The sequence below is a fragment of the Rhopalosiphum padi genome, chromosome 1, assembly GCF_020882245.1.
Source record: "Rhopalosiphum padi isolate XX-2018 chromosome 1, ASM2088224v1, whole genome shotgun sequence".
Lineage (NCBI taxonomy): Eukaryota > Metazoa > Arthropoda > Insecta > Hemiptera > Aphididae > Rhopalosiphum > Rhopalosiphum padi.
The window spans coordinates 46504847-46525149 of record NC_083597.1 but is presented as its reverse complement, the minus strand read 5'-3'; the positions used below and the strand labels follow the sequence as shown (position 1 = coordinate 46525149).

General features: G+C 32.8%; 1 protein-coding gene across 2 annotated transcripts in view; it reads left to right on the top strand.

Annotated features, from left to right (window-relative positions):
• Positions 1 to 20303, top strand: part of LOC132927588 (uncharacterized) — a 71835-nt gene that overhangs the window by 34263 nt on the left and 17269 nt on the right. For both annotated transcript variants that reach the window (XM_060992155.1, XM_060992148.1), the window contains 2 exons: positions 1682 to 1838; positions 17206 to 17320. In XM_060992155.1, the coding sequence (XP_060848138.1) occupies positions 1682 to 1838; positions 17206 to 17320 (272 nt within the window). The remainder of the gene's footprint in view (positions 1 to 1681; positions 1839 to 17205; positions 17321 to 20303) is intronic.

The following is a 20303-nucleotide window of genomic DNA, read 5'->3' as shown; positions in this document are numbered from 1 at the left end:
GTACGTTTACCGCCATTTTGTTTTTTCGTCCGCTTCGATTAATGAATTAATGTGTACGCGCACACCCGCTATCCATCCGCAACGTATTAAAATGAGGTCGGATTTTAACCCGACGCTCATTGTGTTGTGTAATAGGTATATATATATACTCAGTGGAAGCACTGTTAAGTAATGCGATATTAAAGACGCAAAAAAATACACAGCGTGGTATATATAGTCTATATAATTATATGTGTTTAAAACATAATGTGTTTTAATGCACATATATAATACATATACCTGCTAGTTTGTATAATAGTAATAAATTAACAAAACCGTCAAAATTGATTAAAAATATCTCGGTGTTTGCTCTAATGTTTTTAATGAGATCCGTATAGTAAGATGTAGTTAAAGTCGCATATATATAGTAAGAGAGTACTCCCGTTTATAATAATATGCTTTTATTAAGTTTGTTGATGTAGACGTAAATTGTCTCGCACTAGTTGTTGTAAGGAACGCATATTTTAATTTTAATAAAGCTTTAATTTTAATACTCTTTACCCCTAAATCGTAAATCGTATTAAGTCGTTTATTATATAATGTGTTACCATTTAAAACGATCTTGTATTGAACATTGCAGATAAATATGTATACATATATTGATATATTATATGCTATTATTACTTGAAGATGAAATCCATTTAAAAAATAGTCTAAAAATTAATTATGACTTATAACTTATAAGACTTAGATTATTAAGTATAAATAAAAAAAGATTATAAATCGTTTTAAATAAATTAAACAACTATTAATTTTCGGAGGTGGGGTTGAACCCCAAACCTCCCCTATTTCAGATAGTTTTGATTTTTCGTATAATATCTAATTGTCAATTGAATTGTCATTGGAAATACGCGTCAAGATCGACAATTTCGACCTCGAACCACAATAGAATCAGTGGTAAATATTATACGATACACGTGAATCATCGTTTGAAGGACATAACAATATATATCTATACGTCGGTTTGATATATGACTATAGTGCTATGTAAGTATTGGCGATATTGCGTACACGTCGAATTTTCCGCCGGGTTGTTTCACGAAAATTGACTTATTATGTTAGGTTATTATGAACAACGTCCAACAGCAGTGTATATCTATAACTATATAATACATGTATAATATATTTTCATATTATATTATATTAATGTGTGCTGCGTGCACTGCGCATCAGCAGAGGTGGAGAAGGTGCAGCGTTTCGCACTCGCGCTAGTATATTATAGTATATACTATGTTGTATATACCTACGATAGAATGACGGCGATTTAAATGCTGCCGCTTGCATTATACTATTATTTAATAAGAAACGCGTCGCTCGTTTTCTAAATAGTCATTTTGACGATTTATACGTGCCCTCCGGGGTCTCTCCGAGAGTTCTGTGTATGTATACACTTATATATATTACTTACATAAATGTATAATATATCTGTTTGTGCATGTCCGCGAGATCCGCCGACTTAGCATAAGTGCGTAGGATAAAAAAGATAAAAAAAAAATAAAACAAAACGATAAACACGAAACCGCAACGTGTTAAACAAAAACAATAGAACTACGCTGCTGCAGCGTGTGCGCGCTTAAATTTTTCGTTGTTTTTAAATCATGATAAATTGACCTTTTGTTTTTGGTATTTTGTGCGTATGTAGGAAGAAGACGATTATCAGTGGTGGACCGAGGAGGACCTGTGGAAGTTTCCCCCGCCGCCTCCCCGTCCACCGTTCCTGGAGCCCCCTTATCCGGACGGCCTGACCACTTGCGACCTGTGCACATGGGCCCTACAACCTCTAGACGGCACTGACAACGGTGAGTGTTTTAAACGGCCATTGTGTCGCTCATTGTATTATTTAACGTTCTTTTGTTTTATTTTAACCGGGTCTGCCGTGTATATAAATATATAATAATATATTATATACTTATAAATTGTTTAACATATAGGTACCCCCCTTCTCCCCGCCATTATATGACCATAGCCTGAGATTCCCCTCCCTCCATACTCAAACACTTCGTACACCGACGGGCAATGGTTTGAGTGCAAACTGCACCGTCGTTGGGTAATGATTTTCGTTTTCACGCATCTGATTGCGATCGAAATAATATAGTAAGTTTTTGCCTTGTGTTCTGCGCATTATACGCCCCGCGTTCGTGTCGTCTCCGCAGCTCGACCGAGCACCTCCTCTTTAACGACGACGTCCAAATCACGAATGTTTTATTTATTTATCTACTTATATTTTTTCTATCTCCGTTTATGCGTCTCTCTCGGCTGCTACCGCCGCCGTGAACATCTGAAATAGTTTTTAGCCGGGCCTAGCCGTACAGAAATATACGTTTAAGGGATATACGCCCAACAGGAAATTGCTCGTTGGCCGCAATCCAATTCCGATAAATTAAATGATGACAATTGGCTCGTATCACCAAAGTTTTCATTATGTTTGCCCTCTCGACGTGATCTTAAGTGGAGTACCGATCTATTTGGATATTTTTAGACGATAATAATAACATTTCCGCACCAAAGTCAACGGCAGTTAAAATGGCTAATTAGACGTGTAATATAAGTTTTCTTTAGAATTAAAGTACGATAGAATATATAAGTTTATATATAGTATGTATTAACTATTAATATTATTATGACAATGATCACATTTTATTGTGACTTCCTTATGATCTTAAATCTTCCTTTAATATTTTAAGATTTCAATCATAATATTACCTATATGTTGAATTCTAACAGTTAATCTTGAATAACATTTTAGTTAACGTATTATGTATTTTGGTATATGTGCGTTGTACATACTTATTAAAACTTTAAACTTACTCATTTTAGTGGAATTTAACATTTCTAACATATTGCTATCGCATTGATACTATCGCGTCCCGTTCGTAAATAGATCGGTATAATAGGTATATATATCATTAATTGTTATTAATATTATGTATAGCCGTATAGGTATACATATTTTAAACAAAAATCAAGTGTTCGTTGGATGGTTTCTCCAATTAAAATCTTTCAAGCAGTGTGAAAATCTCATGTTCACTTATATTATAATAATAATTAATTACAGATTTTGTATTCTCTGATAAATGTAAAAAATTAAAATATCGGCAATTGAGCATATAGAAAAGTGACACGGCTAAGACATCTATATAATATGAATATAAAAGTAGATGATTTGCGAGGCTAAATTACACAAGATAAAATAAAAGCAAAATGAAGCTCAAATTATAAAGTGTAGCTTGAGTGTAATTTTATCAATACCTTTTCGTACACTATATAATAATATACCGTCGAAACACAATGCACAAAAACGATTTAGCGAGCTCTTTGCGTGCCTTCGTGCATACACACATATATATTAGATTAACTGCAGCGGTGGTGGCTGTGTTTAAACGTACAACTCACACGTGCACATATATATATATATATATATATATATATATATATATATATAGAGAGTTATACTAAACTAATGGTTTCATTCAACGGTGCTTTTGTGCTGCGTATACGCATATACATACGTGATATCGTTCGCGGCTTGGGCGATTTTGCATTCCATCGACACGTGCCATTAAAACGGCAACAAATCACCGTCCTAATGACTTTCTAGTCGACGTCAAAGTGTAGTACGTATATATAAAACAGACAATATATACGAAGAGCGTATATACCGTACGCGTGTAATATACTGCCACAGAGAGAGTCCCGACTGCAGAACATTGATTGCAACCGACACGATATTATTACGTATACGTCCAGAGATACAGGTACGAGTCGTACGACCGACAGGACAACGGGAGGTATTCCGCTGAAAGCTATTCCCATTTCCCATACACTAATACACACCATAATAATAATATAATAATAATAACACCTAATACATAAGGTACCTAAATTTGTAGTGTAACAAGCAACTAATATGTACGATGTATAAAAACTTAAATAATTCGTTACACGAGTTGTACCGACTGATGAATGCTAATTATTAATTATTCACTACATCGACATAATATAGTCGAACGTCTAACAAATAGGTATAACGAATAACGATATAATATAATATGTTTCCAAAAATATTTTTCTCGGTAAGCCCAGTACGGTGTTTTTAATGGGGAAAAGTCAAAGGAGAGGGGTAGAAATTTTGAGTGGCATATTTTTAGGAATAAAAAATAATCTATACGTACTTATATACTTAATTTGTTCGTGATTAGTATATCTATTATGCGGCACCATAAAATTTGCTACGGAGTGGCAAATTTGTTAACACGACAATGAGTAAACCCTGTATGGCTGTATGTTTTTCGGTCTGTCTAACGATTGGTATCTAGTTAAAATATAATAGTGTGTATTATACATGTTATATATATTATGTGTATTGTGTATACGTCGGAGTATTAAATCGTTTGCAGCACGCCGCAGACTTTTACGTCTCGGCCCACACGACAACGGCGCAAACGAAATAATTAAATTTTCGTGTTGAAAAAATAAACATACACTGGTCAAACCCACTCGCGTACAAATTTCCGAAACGAAAACATTTCGGATGTCGACAATGATCCTTAGATCAGCTATCTCTCTTTCTATGTACATATATAAATATATTCGACTACCTGCAGAAGTTGTGTCCAAGTAATTTGTATTCAACTACCATAAACTTGTTTTTGTATTAATATAATAGATTATACTTCGACAGACACGTTAGAATAGCTGAGAATAGATTGCGATGATACAATAGATTTAACTATACATAATAATACATATATACATATAGTACACACAGAGTATAAACGTGATAATAAAGGTGGCAGTGTGGCACTCGTTTAAAAACTTTGGAATCAATGAAATTCCGTTGATATATTATTATGGTTGAAAATGTGTACAGTTCGAACAGCAGTATAATATAATAATATTATATAATATATACATACATACGCGCTCGACCTCTGTCCATTAATACCGATTATGTGGAAACACAAGAAACACCTCGTTTAAGTAATTCTTATATGGATTCGAATTTAATGTTTATTTTATTTGAAATAACGACTAGGTTTTCGTTTTTATATCTCAATTTCGTCGGATATTTAAATAAATTCTCGTTTTCATTTGCATTAAATAAAATATGCAACTTTTAATATAGCTGCCAACAGCAGTTATTATTATAGTAAGTACCCATATATTAATACCCATACATGTATTGCATACAGTTGCGATATAATTTGAATTTTCAGTTCTATCGACGTGCATTAGCCGTTAGCCGCAGATATATATAATGTACACGTGCATATACTTAACATTTACGTGTTTGAGACAGTTTGGCTACGACCAGAAGAACACAACCGGGACCAAGTCGTACATCGAAACGCTAATGCTTTATAGGTGTATATGCACAACACATGATTCCGGACGTTTGGGAATATCGGACCGCGTTATTACATAGTTATTTTAGTATATATAGTCAACGATGCTGCGAGAATTACGCAGAAAACCCGAATTTTGGCATGAAAACCAGACCACTATAATATATATCTCTGGTCTCGCTCCCGATTACAGGGTGCGAGCACTCGTGTACACGCAGCACACTCACACACTATTATATGTGTACCAAACGAGGATGAGGTGAGCGAGAGAGGAAAACATTAATCACGTCACTTTTAACACGTCTCCCGTGATATATATATATATCTATAATATCGCGTCTGCTGTGTAATTTTTTTGTTTGCCGAAAACCAGAATGGCGTTATATACGTTTATATATATAATATACGCCGACACAGCCCAAAGGAGCTTATGATTTGTGTATGTTATGCGCAGCCGACGTTTAACACCGACGACAAAATGAGTTGTTACAATCAGAGCCGCCGGAAAGAGGTGTAACTCCATATTATTATATATACGCGTGGTCCGCGCGCAACATATTATAGGCACTGCTATAGTATGCGTCCTTACGGTTATTATTATTATTACTTTTTTTCTACGTCGCGTTCAAAACCGGACCCGCTCCTGGATTGGATAATGACGGTTCGGAAACGATCGTAATGAATGGGTTCTTATCACCGTCATGGGCGAAAATATCACGTTCCCCCCGGAACGCTGCATTGCGATGGCGGCGTCGGATCTAAACATATTACATAGGTAATAATATGTACACCCAATATAATACATGTATTATGTACTAGCTATAGACGTATACGTGTAATACATCTGCACGTCACGTTCGTTATAATATGCACGCGGACGTCCGGGGGCGGCGGGGGAGTGGTCAAGGGTGGTGGGAGGGAGAGGGGCGACGAAAAAAAAATATATAACCAACGAACGGATTTTTAATTTAGCTATCAGTTGATACAATATCTTTGACAGGTATAATTATGGATAGCCGACAGAGACGGGCTCACGTGTCTGCATGAGTATGTGTGTGCGTGTGTGTGCGTGGATCCATGACATTTAATTAAAATATATATCAGCAGTGTTAGTTACATATGGAGAAGAGAAGTATTATGTACACTGTATAGGTATATATAGCTGTTATATAGCCCGCGGGTCTTATGGGCGCGGGATGTGTTTTGTTCGGACCGAACCGCTCTGGAACAAAGACCCGAAAAAAGGATGTCATTTTTTTCTTACACTCGCGTCAGCATAACGTTATTATCGTTATTATTACTATGAAGACGACGATGCGATCTACGCGATGAGAAAACGCGCCCGTCGATCAAGGTATCCGATCCCGACTTGTCATCATCGGCGCCGCACATTCCACTTGGAGAATACGACGAATTATTATCATCTCCATAAGACACTGAATCATTATATAATATGACCCTGTCAGTATTATGCAATCATTTATGTATATTCACACTTTTTGTTTTAAAAATTTTAATTGTAATTCAGCGGACACAATAATATTAGTTATAACCTACGTAACGAGAAAGATGATTTTTTCCAAGATATAAAAATGTATAAGACACCGAACACCGTTTATTATAAGAAAAAAAATATGAATACTAATTATTCGTGGAAGATTCCGTACGCGTGCGTAAAAAAATATACCGAATGCGGACGATGACAGCAGTTTTTTCTCTTATCCGTGAACGATTTCTTGTCGATCTCGTTCTTCTTCTCCGTTCACGAGAAATGATGGTAATTTGAAACTCACCTGAGATGTACGCACAGCAGCTGAATTCCGTTGTGTGCGTGTTGTGCTTACCGCCAATATTTACATATTTACGGTCCGAAAACCTTTTCAACTGTACAAACAAGACGACGTATACTGAGGCACTCTCCGAAATCTCGTGTGTATTGGTTTACCTGCAGCAGTTCATTGAAGCCGTATAGGAAAAAATAAATAAAAATAAGCGAGCAAAACGAGTGGAAACAAGTGTCTCCCTGTGCGTATAACCCGAATCCACGGGGAGAGCTCGTTAGAGATCACACAAACGACGGCGGCTGCAGTGGCGGTGATGAAAAACCGGCTTCAGAAATATTATAATTTACGGTCTTCTACGAGTCTATACTGTCGAAAAATGAAAAAAAAAAACGACTCGAACAATGTTTAAATAAAAACAAATACAAAACACACAAAAGGTCATCGAATATGGACACGTATAAATCGTCAACGAATTCATGAAATGTTTTATTCCTTGTAGCCGCCTCATCGGCCGATATTCGTCTTATAAGACATATATATATAATCGTACGAGAGTATACGCGATTATAGACCGTGATAATCGCTGGGAAAACAAAACGCGTATAATATATAATTTATTGTATTTATAATAATAGTATTTTTTATTTTTCATGAAATGATCAAAAAATTTAACAATACTAAAAAACAGTTTGTAGTTTGGATAAGTAATCTTTATTCTTTTTTTTTTTGATATGCCCCTTAAATTATTAAATGTTAATTTTAAAATATGATGGGTGTATTATAAATATTTTAAATAAACGCTCGTAGTTTAAATTTAAAATTATAAACTACAAAATATTAATATTGTGGAACTGCAAGAAATTTTACTAACATTTTATTTTTTATTTATAAATATCTTTAAATAAATAATTATTTATTTCTCATTCAAATAAATTTTCAAATTGTAGATTGTTCCCTTTTCAAGTAATCTGTCATTATTTTCACGTTTTAGACATTATATATTTTACTGCATGTACGCGTGAGAATAATACAAGCTCAAGATTTATGTGAAACAGAATAGCTTACGTTTAGATACATATTGCATATAAATTTATTATGTAACTACTTTATACGAGTATGTGGTTGTCTACAATATTAACGTTGGAATTGAATTTCGAAAAAAAAATAATAACTTACAAACTTCCATATTTTGCTAGTAGTCATTATGTAGTTCAGATCGGACAATTATAATACTCTAAATCGCATACATGATATTATGCCGTGTACATCATTTAATGATAATAGTTTCCCATAATTGTTTTTTCAACAGTCGGCGAATTGCTTTGTCGAAATATTATTAAAAGCGCGGCGTTAATTACACAAAAACTCGTGGCTATTATTGGGTATAAGTAGATACGCTGGTATACACACGTTACATACATATTTGATGGTGTTTATAGAAATATATTTCTATAAAATAATTAATTATGTAAAAATATTCAGCGCAAGCTTCATTTAGCTGCGTGTTTTATATCAAATTAAATCGAGTGCAATTTCGCATAGGCATATTTGCGATTATCGATTATTCCAATCAAATATGCAAATTTATAAATTACGGGTTCCAAATAATCGTAAACATTAAACATAGTTTAGGACTTAAATATTTGCATAACTGTTCGCATGACCGTATAGCAGGCTTATCGGTTTATGTATACCTATACGACTATATACAACAAATAACAGCACCGTTCAAATTATAATATTGCGTACATACTACTGTAATATTTTAGCATATTATTATTATTGTATTATAACCACGATATTTGTTTTTGGAGCATGTGATTTCGATATGCTTCAGTTGGAAAATTTAATTACTTTTCGCATTCGTTAATGTTACTTGAAAATGAATATTTTATCATTTAATTGAATAAAATATAATTTTAAAATGACTGGAGTCTGTCGTGAAATGATTTGTTTGTTTTTAATTCCGTAAGATTATAAAATAAAACAAGAAACTATTATACACAAAGATGATGGCAGTCGCGGCGGGAAGACTAATTATATTCCGTCGTTAAGGCCGATAAAGTTCCCAAACAAAGTTTTTAGTGCACTTCAGTTAAGATCGTTAATCCGTCTCGGAAATCTTCAGTTGATTTTAAATCACTATATATACATAATCGTATTGCACAAGTACAGTGAACGGTGCACGCTATGTTTTAATAAAATTATAAAAAAACAATGAATTTTGAGACGACAGCTGATCAGCGTGTAAAAATGAAGGTGCGTGCATTATATTATCCATCAACTAGATAATTGTTGTTATATTATAATAGCGCTATAGCCGCGTTAGAACTATAAATTAAAACAAACACGTCATACATCATATTAATATATATATTTATACATGAGTATATACAGCTAAACGATTTAAATTTCGGCAGTTAATTATAACAAGTATAATATAATACAGGTTTATCGTAATTTTGTGGGTAGCCATAATAGTATCGGAATCTCGGTTGATGAACTTTGGTGCAATTTTCCTCGGTATGAATACGTCATGTTATGTATATATTGTATATTTATAAATATTAACCGTCTCTCCGTCATTGCGGTTGTGTGTATATACGCGTGCACAGCGGCAACGGCCGGACGATTCCACAGCCTTCAACGAGTGTCAGCAAATAAATTACATTTTTAATTCGTTTTGAAAGTTGCCAGTTGCGTATACGTGTGTCGGCCGCAGCGGCAGCGGTGACTGGGTGTAATCATTAAATAAAATATATAAACCAACGTGTGCCCATCATATATATACATACGTGTAATATTATGTTGTATGGGTATTAGGTACACACGTCGACGTCGCTGTCGTGTTGATACATGTAAATCTGTCGGGGAGAGAGAAACAGATAGAAAATCATTCGTCGTCATTGTCGTCGACAACTCCTACGTATAGTATATTGCTCCTATAATATTATAAGCATTATAATATTATACGCTGCGATGGATTGGCGGAATACCAATAGTAATAGTAATAATAATAATAATAACACGATCACGATCGTCCGAGCGTAATCGAAGAAACGTTCATCGATAAAATATTATGTAGTTGCAGTATGTACAATACATTATACATACACGCAGGGTGTCTCACTATGACACTATCATTGCGTCACCATTCTGTACTTCAATAACATTAATTATTCTTATGGTTAGTGTATTATGTTTAAGTTGTATATTTTAGTTTACGTTCAAAATTTGAGATATCGAATTGTTATACAGAGATATTTCATCATTTTAATATCGAATTGCTTGTTTTCATTACTGCAAGTGTTCAAATAAATATATAACTTTTAAAGTTTAGGCAAGAACTGGATAATGGAGGAGTGTATCTGTCTGATGGTTGAACAGTAGGTTTATTTTAATATTAAATTGTACTCGAGGATACACACGTCCAAACACTCCTGTTGTAAACACAAAAAAATAAATAACAATAAACACAATTTTTTGCGTATAATAATAATAACAATAAATGTCGATTAAAAGACATCGATACAAATCGTTTTTAGTCGTAATAACAATACGATATTTTCTGGGGCCTGTGCCGATCGTATCTCTGTATATAATAATATTCATTGTGGCAATAAGTACCTACGCGGTATTGGTATTTGGGTGTGTATAAATATAAGTGTACGTAGTATTTCATACAGAATTGTCTGCGTATTTCGTTACATTTTCTAAAAACAAACCGAACAACTCATATAGCCGTACACAGAATGATTCACCAAGTATGTGCTATGTACATTGTACATCCTTTTTTTTATCCTATAATAATGCATTTTTAACAAATAGCCAATAGGAATTTGTTCGTTTTTTTACTATAAATTATTTAGGATTTTTTTGAACATTCTAGTTGATACAATTAAATCAAAACTCTAACAAAAATTTTCTGAATAGTTTATTTTTAATTAGATACTAACGATAGGCAATATAATTATATTTTATATAATATATATATGTAAAGATTTTACAAAAAATATAAAATAGATAAATGTAGGTAGGTAATAGATTTGTAGTATTTAGTCTACTTGGACAATGTTTACAGATTATTATAAAATATAAGTAATTACTTTAATATTTTTATCACATATATCCTCTAAATAAAAACCTTTAGTATCATAAAAATATGTACTATTATTTAATTTTATTATAATAAATGTATTTCTGTAATTTATGCGTTACCCGAGCGATGCCGGGGTGGGTCGTTGTCATGGTAATGCTAGAAATGCACTATCAACATTCTATGACGTTTGTTTTAAATCATCCAATGTAACAACTTTAGTATTTCTGATTTCATATCAAGTAGTGGCCACGTTTATTATCACACCAATAACGAGAAGTGATCCCTTTGTGTCTAAAATATGATAGACATAATGACTTTTCGAGTTGAGAGCATTGTTTAGAATTTTTTGTTTGTGGGAACGTGAATGTCACATCAATTGCAATCACTGTTTTTTCGTTTCCGGTGTTGAGTACGAAATCTTGTCCTTGCACACCCCATTATTATATAGACTATAGAGTCTAAAAATAATGGCTCGACTTGTTCTTAAAAATGTTTCTTATGTTTTATACCACGGTGACCAGCTTATAGAAAATTTAAACTTTATCTGTACATTTTAAGGGAGTAATGCTAAGCACATATCCTAGTACAAATATAAAAAAAATCTGTTTTGGGTGGTTGACAAAAAACGGGTCAAATTGTGGCGGCACGAAAGTCGTAGGTGCATTATATAATTTATAATATTATAATTATCATGTCGGCTTACGCGTGTCACGTGGTTCATACAGTCTCGGATGACAGACGTTGTGACGAAGTAGTTGCGTTTGAACTATATGAAGACGTTTGTGAATTTAATCTAACCCGCGCATATTTACTTATATAATTTTCTGATGACGTATACGCGGACGACACGTTTTCGTATAGACGGAAAAAATACTATATGTTATAATTTAAGCTGTCGCGCTTATCCGCCGCCGCAGCCGCTGCATTTTCTCATTTTACAAGTCAATAAAATAAAATAAGAAGAGAATATAAACACTAAACACTGGAGTAGCCTGCAACCGGTTATCCGCCGCCGTACACCTATTATATACATATAGATGTATTATAGGCATCTATATAATACTGAGTAACTTGTCAAGTCGCTAATTAGTCAACCAGGGTGATTAGTAACCCGCCCGGTGAAACCAGTTGAAATTTACTGGCGAACTCGACAAAAATCGTAAACGTATATTATAATGATAATAATAATAACAACACTACCCGAACACATAAATCCACTCTGCCACCAGTCGTCTTCGGATCAAGAATATTACGCTGTAATTGTGTATAATATAATATTTATTTGTGTAGCGCGTAGTTTATAAGCGCGCGCGATTCGTAAAATATGCAACGAAGAATGTATAAAACTATTTGAACATTAAATTTGCTGAGAAATTTTTTTTTATAAAAATTTCTTTCGTCAAATATGCACGTGTCACCGGTGGTCGGTCAGCGTCTTATTTTCTTCACATTCTTTTTTTTTTATCACGCTAGCACGTCAAATATTCGAATTTGTTACTCAGATTTATGATTGTGAGTGGGCGTCTCATCACGTAGACCATTCATCGTACCTACATAATATATATGTACACTGCAGACTACGTTAATATACCGGTGTACTGGTGTACAATTCGTTTTGGCAAATAGGATTTCGAAAAAAAAATATATTATAATATACACGTTTACAACGCGTTCACGACGGTCGTAGCGGCGGCGGGTGACCGATGCGGTTCGGTGAAAAACATGATTTATTCAACCAAGTTTTCATTGCGCGCGCTTGTCTTATTATTATTAACATATATTATTTTTTCGACTGCATACCGGTCAATAAATATATTTTTTTTTTAAAACGATTTACACTATAATCAAGTTGTTATTCCGTGTCAGTCTTCATATACTTATCATCAACTATCTCACCTCCGCGAGCGAAACGACTACATTTGTAGATGAATTATCTATAAATTAAAAATTAATGTTATTATATTATTATATTATTATCGTGTGCGTTGTTCAGTTATATTTTATTGTTTGGCGCAACGCAATTTACCAAATGATTCGAAGGCGATTTCAGTGTTGGCGTATATTTCATTTGTGAATACATAAAGTAATATAATAGTGTATGTGTGTATTATACCTATACTATATGTTATAATATAATTGTTTATCTCATAAACTATCTATAATTAATAAATAATAATGATAATATATTATACAAGACAAAACTGAAGTAAAATTGGGTACTATACTTCTTATATTGTAGATATCTATATAAGACAATTTTTATTAATTAAAACGTTCGTTTGAAAAACTGGTTATGTTCAAATTAACTCGTTAAAACACATTCGTGACACGTTATGTTATAGCTGAAATGTACTTACCTATCGGAAGTAATAAACAAAGTATATGTTAATTATATCATTTATATTCTTGAAATATTCAATGCGTGAAAATATGCCTACATTGCCAATTAGTCTAATGTATATGTATACACATATTTTATAACTATACATATTATAAACAATATACTATTGTATCCCAATTTCGAGCGTGGACATTTTTTCATTGTTATTATAATTAAAAAATGAAGTGTAGTCTAACTACATTATATTATGGTCCAATTAAAATAAATCACGATTTTTATTCTTGTTAACATTTAAAAGAATATTAAAAATATCAAAATAAATTACCTACCTGGCATAATATCATAATTAATAATTTTTATTTTATCTGCAAAGTCAAAAGGTAATTAATAATTTATTTAATAAACTTCTATATTGTAAATAATTTATAATCGATACATTGTAAATATAACTATAACTTGTAATGTTAAAAATCTGTAATATCGCTTGCTAATAACCTACCTATTAAAATCTGCAAATTCTTAAAACATTTATTATAAACCGTTAATTAGTGATTTTTCAATTAGTAATTAACTTGCAGACAAATTTTTAATTTTACTAGTTCCATTTTAGTTTTTTACGTTATTGAATTTTGGACATAAGTAACCCCTTAATAATATCGAAATAATTTTAGTTTGTTCCTAAAATCCATATATAAATAACGCGATAAGCAATAATAATATTTGTACCTGCTATCGACAAAAATTTGATTTTTAATATTTCTCTGTCGGAAATATAGATAAACAATTAAATTACCATAGGTACAGAGAAATATAAATGCATTGCATAGTTATTTTCGTATACTAGCTTTAATAAACCGTTTTATATTTCTTAAATAAATGTATTAAAATTGTTTATAAACTTTAAAAATGTTCGACTATAAACATAATAATAATATATTATATATGCTAATAGGTGTTATATTTTTAATTTTAATTCCATTTACATACATTTAATATAATTAAAAAGACACATGTAATTGATAAACAAATAAATGCGTTGTGAATTCGTGAGTGCTAATATGATATTGTAGTAATAAAAGTAAAAAAAATTAAGAAAAGCCTGGCCAAATACTAATTTACTCTATTTTTTCACATTAATTATTTATGTGTGGTATATGAAAGTATTTATTAAAAATTTCACTTTTTAATTTTTTGAACCCATTTTATAGCGATTCTCGTAGATTGATGAGATCATTTGCTGCAGATTTTTTACTGGTTTATTCGTTTTAGTATATGTTCTAAAATTAGTATTATTGTTATTATAACTTTAAGGTCTTGTAGATTATTATTACCAATTTATTTTTTGAATTATTAAAACATTTATTACATTATTTTATTGAATAAAAGGTAATCGGTTTCTAATGTGTCTTAAACATATATTTTCGAGGATAAACAACCATGTAACCAATGTATGCTTATTAGTTATTTCGCCGTATTTGAGAGCTGGCTATATATTGGCTAGATGTGCGTGTATTATTTTACAGTTTACTACACGAAATTTATAACGTTGCTTTCAATCGGCGCAGTATTAACCGGTGTATCCAATTTACTTTCGCCAGAAACGGATTAAAAATCAAAACAGCCAAATTGCGTGTGAGGTTAATTAATAGTGTAGGTATATCAGAGTTGCGTGCGAAATTAATAGGAGGCACGATAGTCTGAGCATGCAATGTTATTAGAAAATTATTATTTGAATCACATAATAATATGTATAAACGCAATCGCTGCTGTTAGTTAATGTAAATAACACACTGCATATTTTTATTTAATATATCATTTTACGATTTAAACTGAGATATGAATGAAAAATTATGAAAAATAGAGATATCTCGTAACAAAATTTGCATCCCTGCAAACTCTAATTATCTTATAATAATTATTGTAACGTTGTATAAATAATGATTATATTTTTATTTGCTTTGAGTTTACAATCATCGAGGATCTGTACAGTGTTTGTTATTTTTGATTATTGAATTAAAAAACTTTTATACTACACCTTTTTATAGATGGACGTATTATGTAATAAACAGTGTTTAGGTACTGCTCGTTTTACGAAATATAATAATTATTTTTTTCAAATAGTATTATTTAAATTTAAAACGTAAACAATACAACTCTACTATGTTTAAAAAAAAGTGAAATCTTATATAGCTCTTAAACTTTACCCGACCGAAACCAGCGGTAATCTCACTAACAAAACTGCTGCAGTGTTTATATGCGGACTTAACTATAAAGTTATTAAGTATATATATACAGCTGCAGTATAACAAGTTTTAATTGAATTTAAAAATTAATATAAACAAGTATAGTGTATACATAATATATGTTTAGGGATATAAATCTTTTCAGTTTTCCAACCGACCAAATATTTAATGACTTGGAGATTCAAATCCCGTATATATATATAAAGATAATTTTTTCTAATCGAATCGAAACATAATAATATTATAATAAGCGCGTCACTTTATTATGTAGGTACGGTGAGTATAAAACCATCGCGTGGCTGTTAAATGTAAAATCTGTGATGGCATATAAATACTTATACCGAACACGATCGAAAATACTTATGACTATATGCTATATAATATGTCAACAATACAATAAAATATTCGTTTGGGACGCGTCACATAAGAAACCCGGACGGTGTCTCCTGTCAGGGTAGTGGTATCACGGAGGTGATGATGGTGTCGTATAATAGTAGTTTCGCCGCCTGCGATCAATTGCTGTATTGCTGTAACCCGACTACTATAGTAATAATAATAATATTATACAACATGTCATACGAACTCAATCAAACCGTCAGCGTTTTCCCGCCAGTGTTTTGGTGGTGCGTACGTACGCGTATAATTTTGTACGCGCAGAGCATAATAATATCTTACAAAGCGGGAAGATTTGTCGAATGACAAATAAAAAAGAAAAATTAAACAAAACGATGGAGACGATACGCGCCACTCGAATCAGATGCGGGTGCGACGGCGGCGTTGATGTGATAAATAATAATAATAAAATGCCGACCAAAACGAAATTACACATTTTTCACAGTCTCGTTCCCACGGCGCGGCAGCAGAGGTGTGACAATGATATTATACTATATAGGTGTCGTGTTGTTGTATTATATATTACGGTGTTATTAGTTATTGTGAAAAAAAATCCAAAATGAAGACGTTACTCCGTATAATAATCGAGACATCATCGCGCGCATATTAGGTACGGCTGTATGTAGGTATAATATTATTATCGTCGCACCCCGCCCGCCAGACTTCGCGGTGGTGGTTATCAAACATTATCCGCGTTATTATATATATATTTTATTGTGTATCTTTTATATTATATTTTATTATATTATGTATGTACTATGTATATATCACACCGCCGTCATATAATAGATCGCGTACTATATATGTATAGTATTCGGTCAACTATATAATATATATTGTGTATTTGTTTCGTACCTACAATTTATAATCCAATAAATAATAGCGTGATTATTATGTTATTATATTACGACACGTGTATAAAATAAAAAAATGTATAACCATCATTGTCGTGTTTTGACAGGTATGTTGACAGTTCCCATTGCCGAGGTGACGTGGCCCATGATATTGGTCCTAGTGTCGTTGCTGTCCGCCGCCATCGGCGCCCTCTTCATGGTCGTCTTCCTACACCTAAAACTGTAAGTTTCCGTCTACTGCATGTTTATACCTGTCTATTATTATTATTATACATCATAATAGGGGGGTTTTTTTTTTATTGTTGGGTTTTTATTTGATTTTTGTCAACGCGCGTTCCTCGTATATTGTTTCCTCCGCGTGCATCATCACTATATACCACCATCATATTATGCCATCACGTCGTATCAGGCATATAATATATATTATTACGATGACGGACGACGTATAGGTACGATCATATTATGATGGTGTGTAAAGCGGATGGTTTACGAGCAGACTTTTATATTTTTACGACGGTGTCAGCGTTTTATAAATATTATCGCCGAGCTAAAATATACATCGATAATAATAACGATTTTGTAATATTATTATGTGCGTGTACATAATATTACATGTAGGTAGGTACCTCCTATATGTATATAATATATATGCACGTAAAGCCAGAGAGATAATATATGACCGCTCGGTGACAATAATAATCATTACAAGCCTTTTTACGATCGAATATATATAATAGGTACGCACACGCATTATATGCACGCGCGGCTGCAGCACTGTGTATAATAATATACAACAATATATATTATATATAGGTGTATATGTATGAAATTATAATAAAATATATTGGCGAAATTTTTTTTTCTCCATATACACCGCTGCAGCACCGTGTCTTGCGTACATACAACTACGATATTATAATATTATATATATATATATATTATATTATCACGTATATACATAATAATATAATATAATACATATATTCGTATACTACTTGCCATATAACTATACCACACACACACACACACATCGTCGGACTTATATTATATACTCTTTGCGTTTGTCGTGCGATTATATTGCGTGCATACCTATATATATATATATATGTATATGCGATGCTTGCCCACACGCGACACACGTATACCTACCCGTGTACAATATATATAGTATCGTAATATTGTAAAACGTCAGTGCGCGCTAATGCGACTTCGCCTACGCGCGTAATGCTCGTATATTACGCCGGTGCGCGCACACACACGAGCGGTCTCCGGCGCGGTGGTGATAAAATGAAGCACATGCACACTGCTCTTATACACCGCTGCACGTCGTGGTCACAGTCGGTATATACCTATACCATTTACTTGGACGGACTTACAGCTTACGCGTCTCGAGTACGGGGTGGGCACCTGTGTGTGCATAAAATATAATATTATATTGTGCGCTGCGGTGCGGCGTGTTCGCGTGCATAATTACACGACGCGCGACATCGTTTCGAACGCGCGCACGAGCCCGGGACGTCCGATACACGTAGTCGGACACGTCGTATATACGCGCGCGACGGTCGATCCGCACTCGTAAACTCTTCACGCGCCCGGTCGGTATAATAACATTCATAACACATATACCTATATCGTATCATGTCCGACCGCGGGTATAATAATGACTTGGCAGCGGGACCCGTTCGTTTTATTTTTTTCGATCTATTTAATAATATTTCGCCGGTCCATCGATTCTGTTCGAAAACACAGTGTATCTGCTGTACATTTAATATATATTATACACGTTAATAATACCAATACACATCTTAATATATATGTTATGCGATCGCCGTCGTACGGCGGTACACACACACACACACACACACGCGCGCGCGCGCAAAATACCGCGTCGTCGACGTTTATAACAGGTGGCAGGTCCGTTTTGTTATTATTATTATTTTATTTTTTTATTTCGTATATATATATATTATTATATAGATATACGGAGGTACGCCCACATTTCACTCGAGGGCTTTATAATAATAATAATAATCGTTATATTATATTATATATTATATAGATATAGGTACGCGCGCGCGTTTCGTACTCGATCGGCACATAAATAATAATAAAAATAATATATGTATAGTATGGCGCGTTTGTAGTAATTATCCCGGCTGAAAAACGAGATTATGATGATATTATTATACATATAACATACATACATTCCTATAACGAACCCATCGATTTTTAACTATTCGATTCCGCTGCAGCAACACACTACAATCTGCGTCCGGCTATATTCGGCTATTCGTATACGCGTTATGTACAAACATCTATATAGGTATATTATGATAGTAATAATAATGAGCAATATATTATACGTGGTTATTATATTATCAGATTTGACTTGGTAATTTGACTTAGTTCCGTAAAATATCTATACTTATATAAGTACCTATATAATATGAGCATACATTTTTTTTCATTTATTTACGCACACACGTGTATAATACGTTATAATGGTTTAATGAATGTATAGGTACTGATATATTGTATACAGAGTACAGGGGTGAAATTCAACGACATTTGCGATGTTTCTATAATCATTCGATTTTACATAATAACTTATATACAAGACGAAATAATAAATTTTACGCGTTTAATGCGAATATGTGACCGAGCTAGTGATCTATTATAAATATTTTATACCAGAAAATCTCAACTCGGAGACGGACAACGACTTTTTCAGGGTTGCCAAACATTAAATAACTAGTTTTTTGTATAACTATATATCATCATGATAATCATTTTTGGGATGAACGATAAAAACGTACGGTTTATATAGAAAATTCGGAGAAAATACTTCTAAATATAAATTTGAAATATAACTAATTACGCGCACGACACATCACACATCCGGAGGTTTTTTAATCGGTGTTACGTCAATTGTACATGGTGCATCAGGTGAAGTAAATTGTATGCTTATATTATTATAAAATGTATGTGGTGTTCAACGATCAATCATACTCGTGTTAAAATTAACATATACAAACATATTTGACACATTTTTTCAAACAAGAACTCCATCACTACAGCATTTTTAATTCATCTTCAGCAATTTTAAATGAGCTCAGATTTTGAAAGATAAAAATCATCAACTTGGTTATTTTTTTAAACATTAAATATATAGTTAGCTAATTTAGCTTATCTTTTTGATATATTT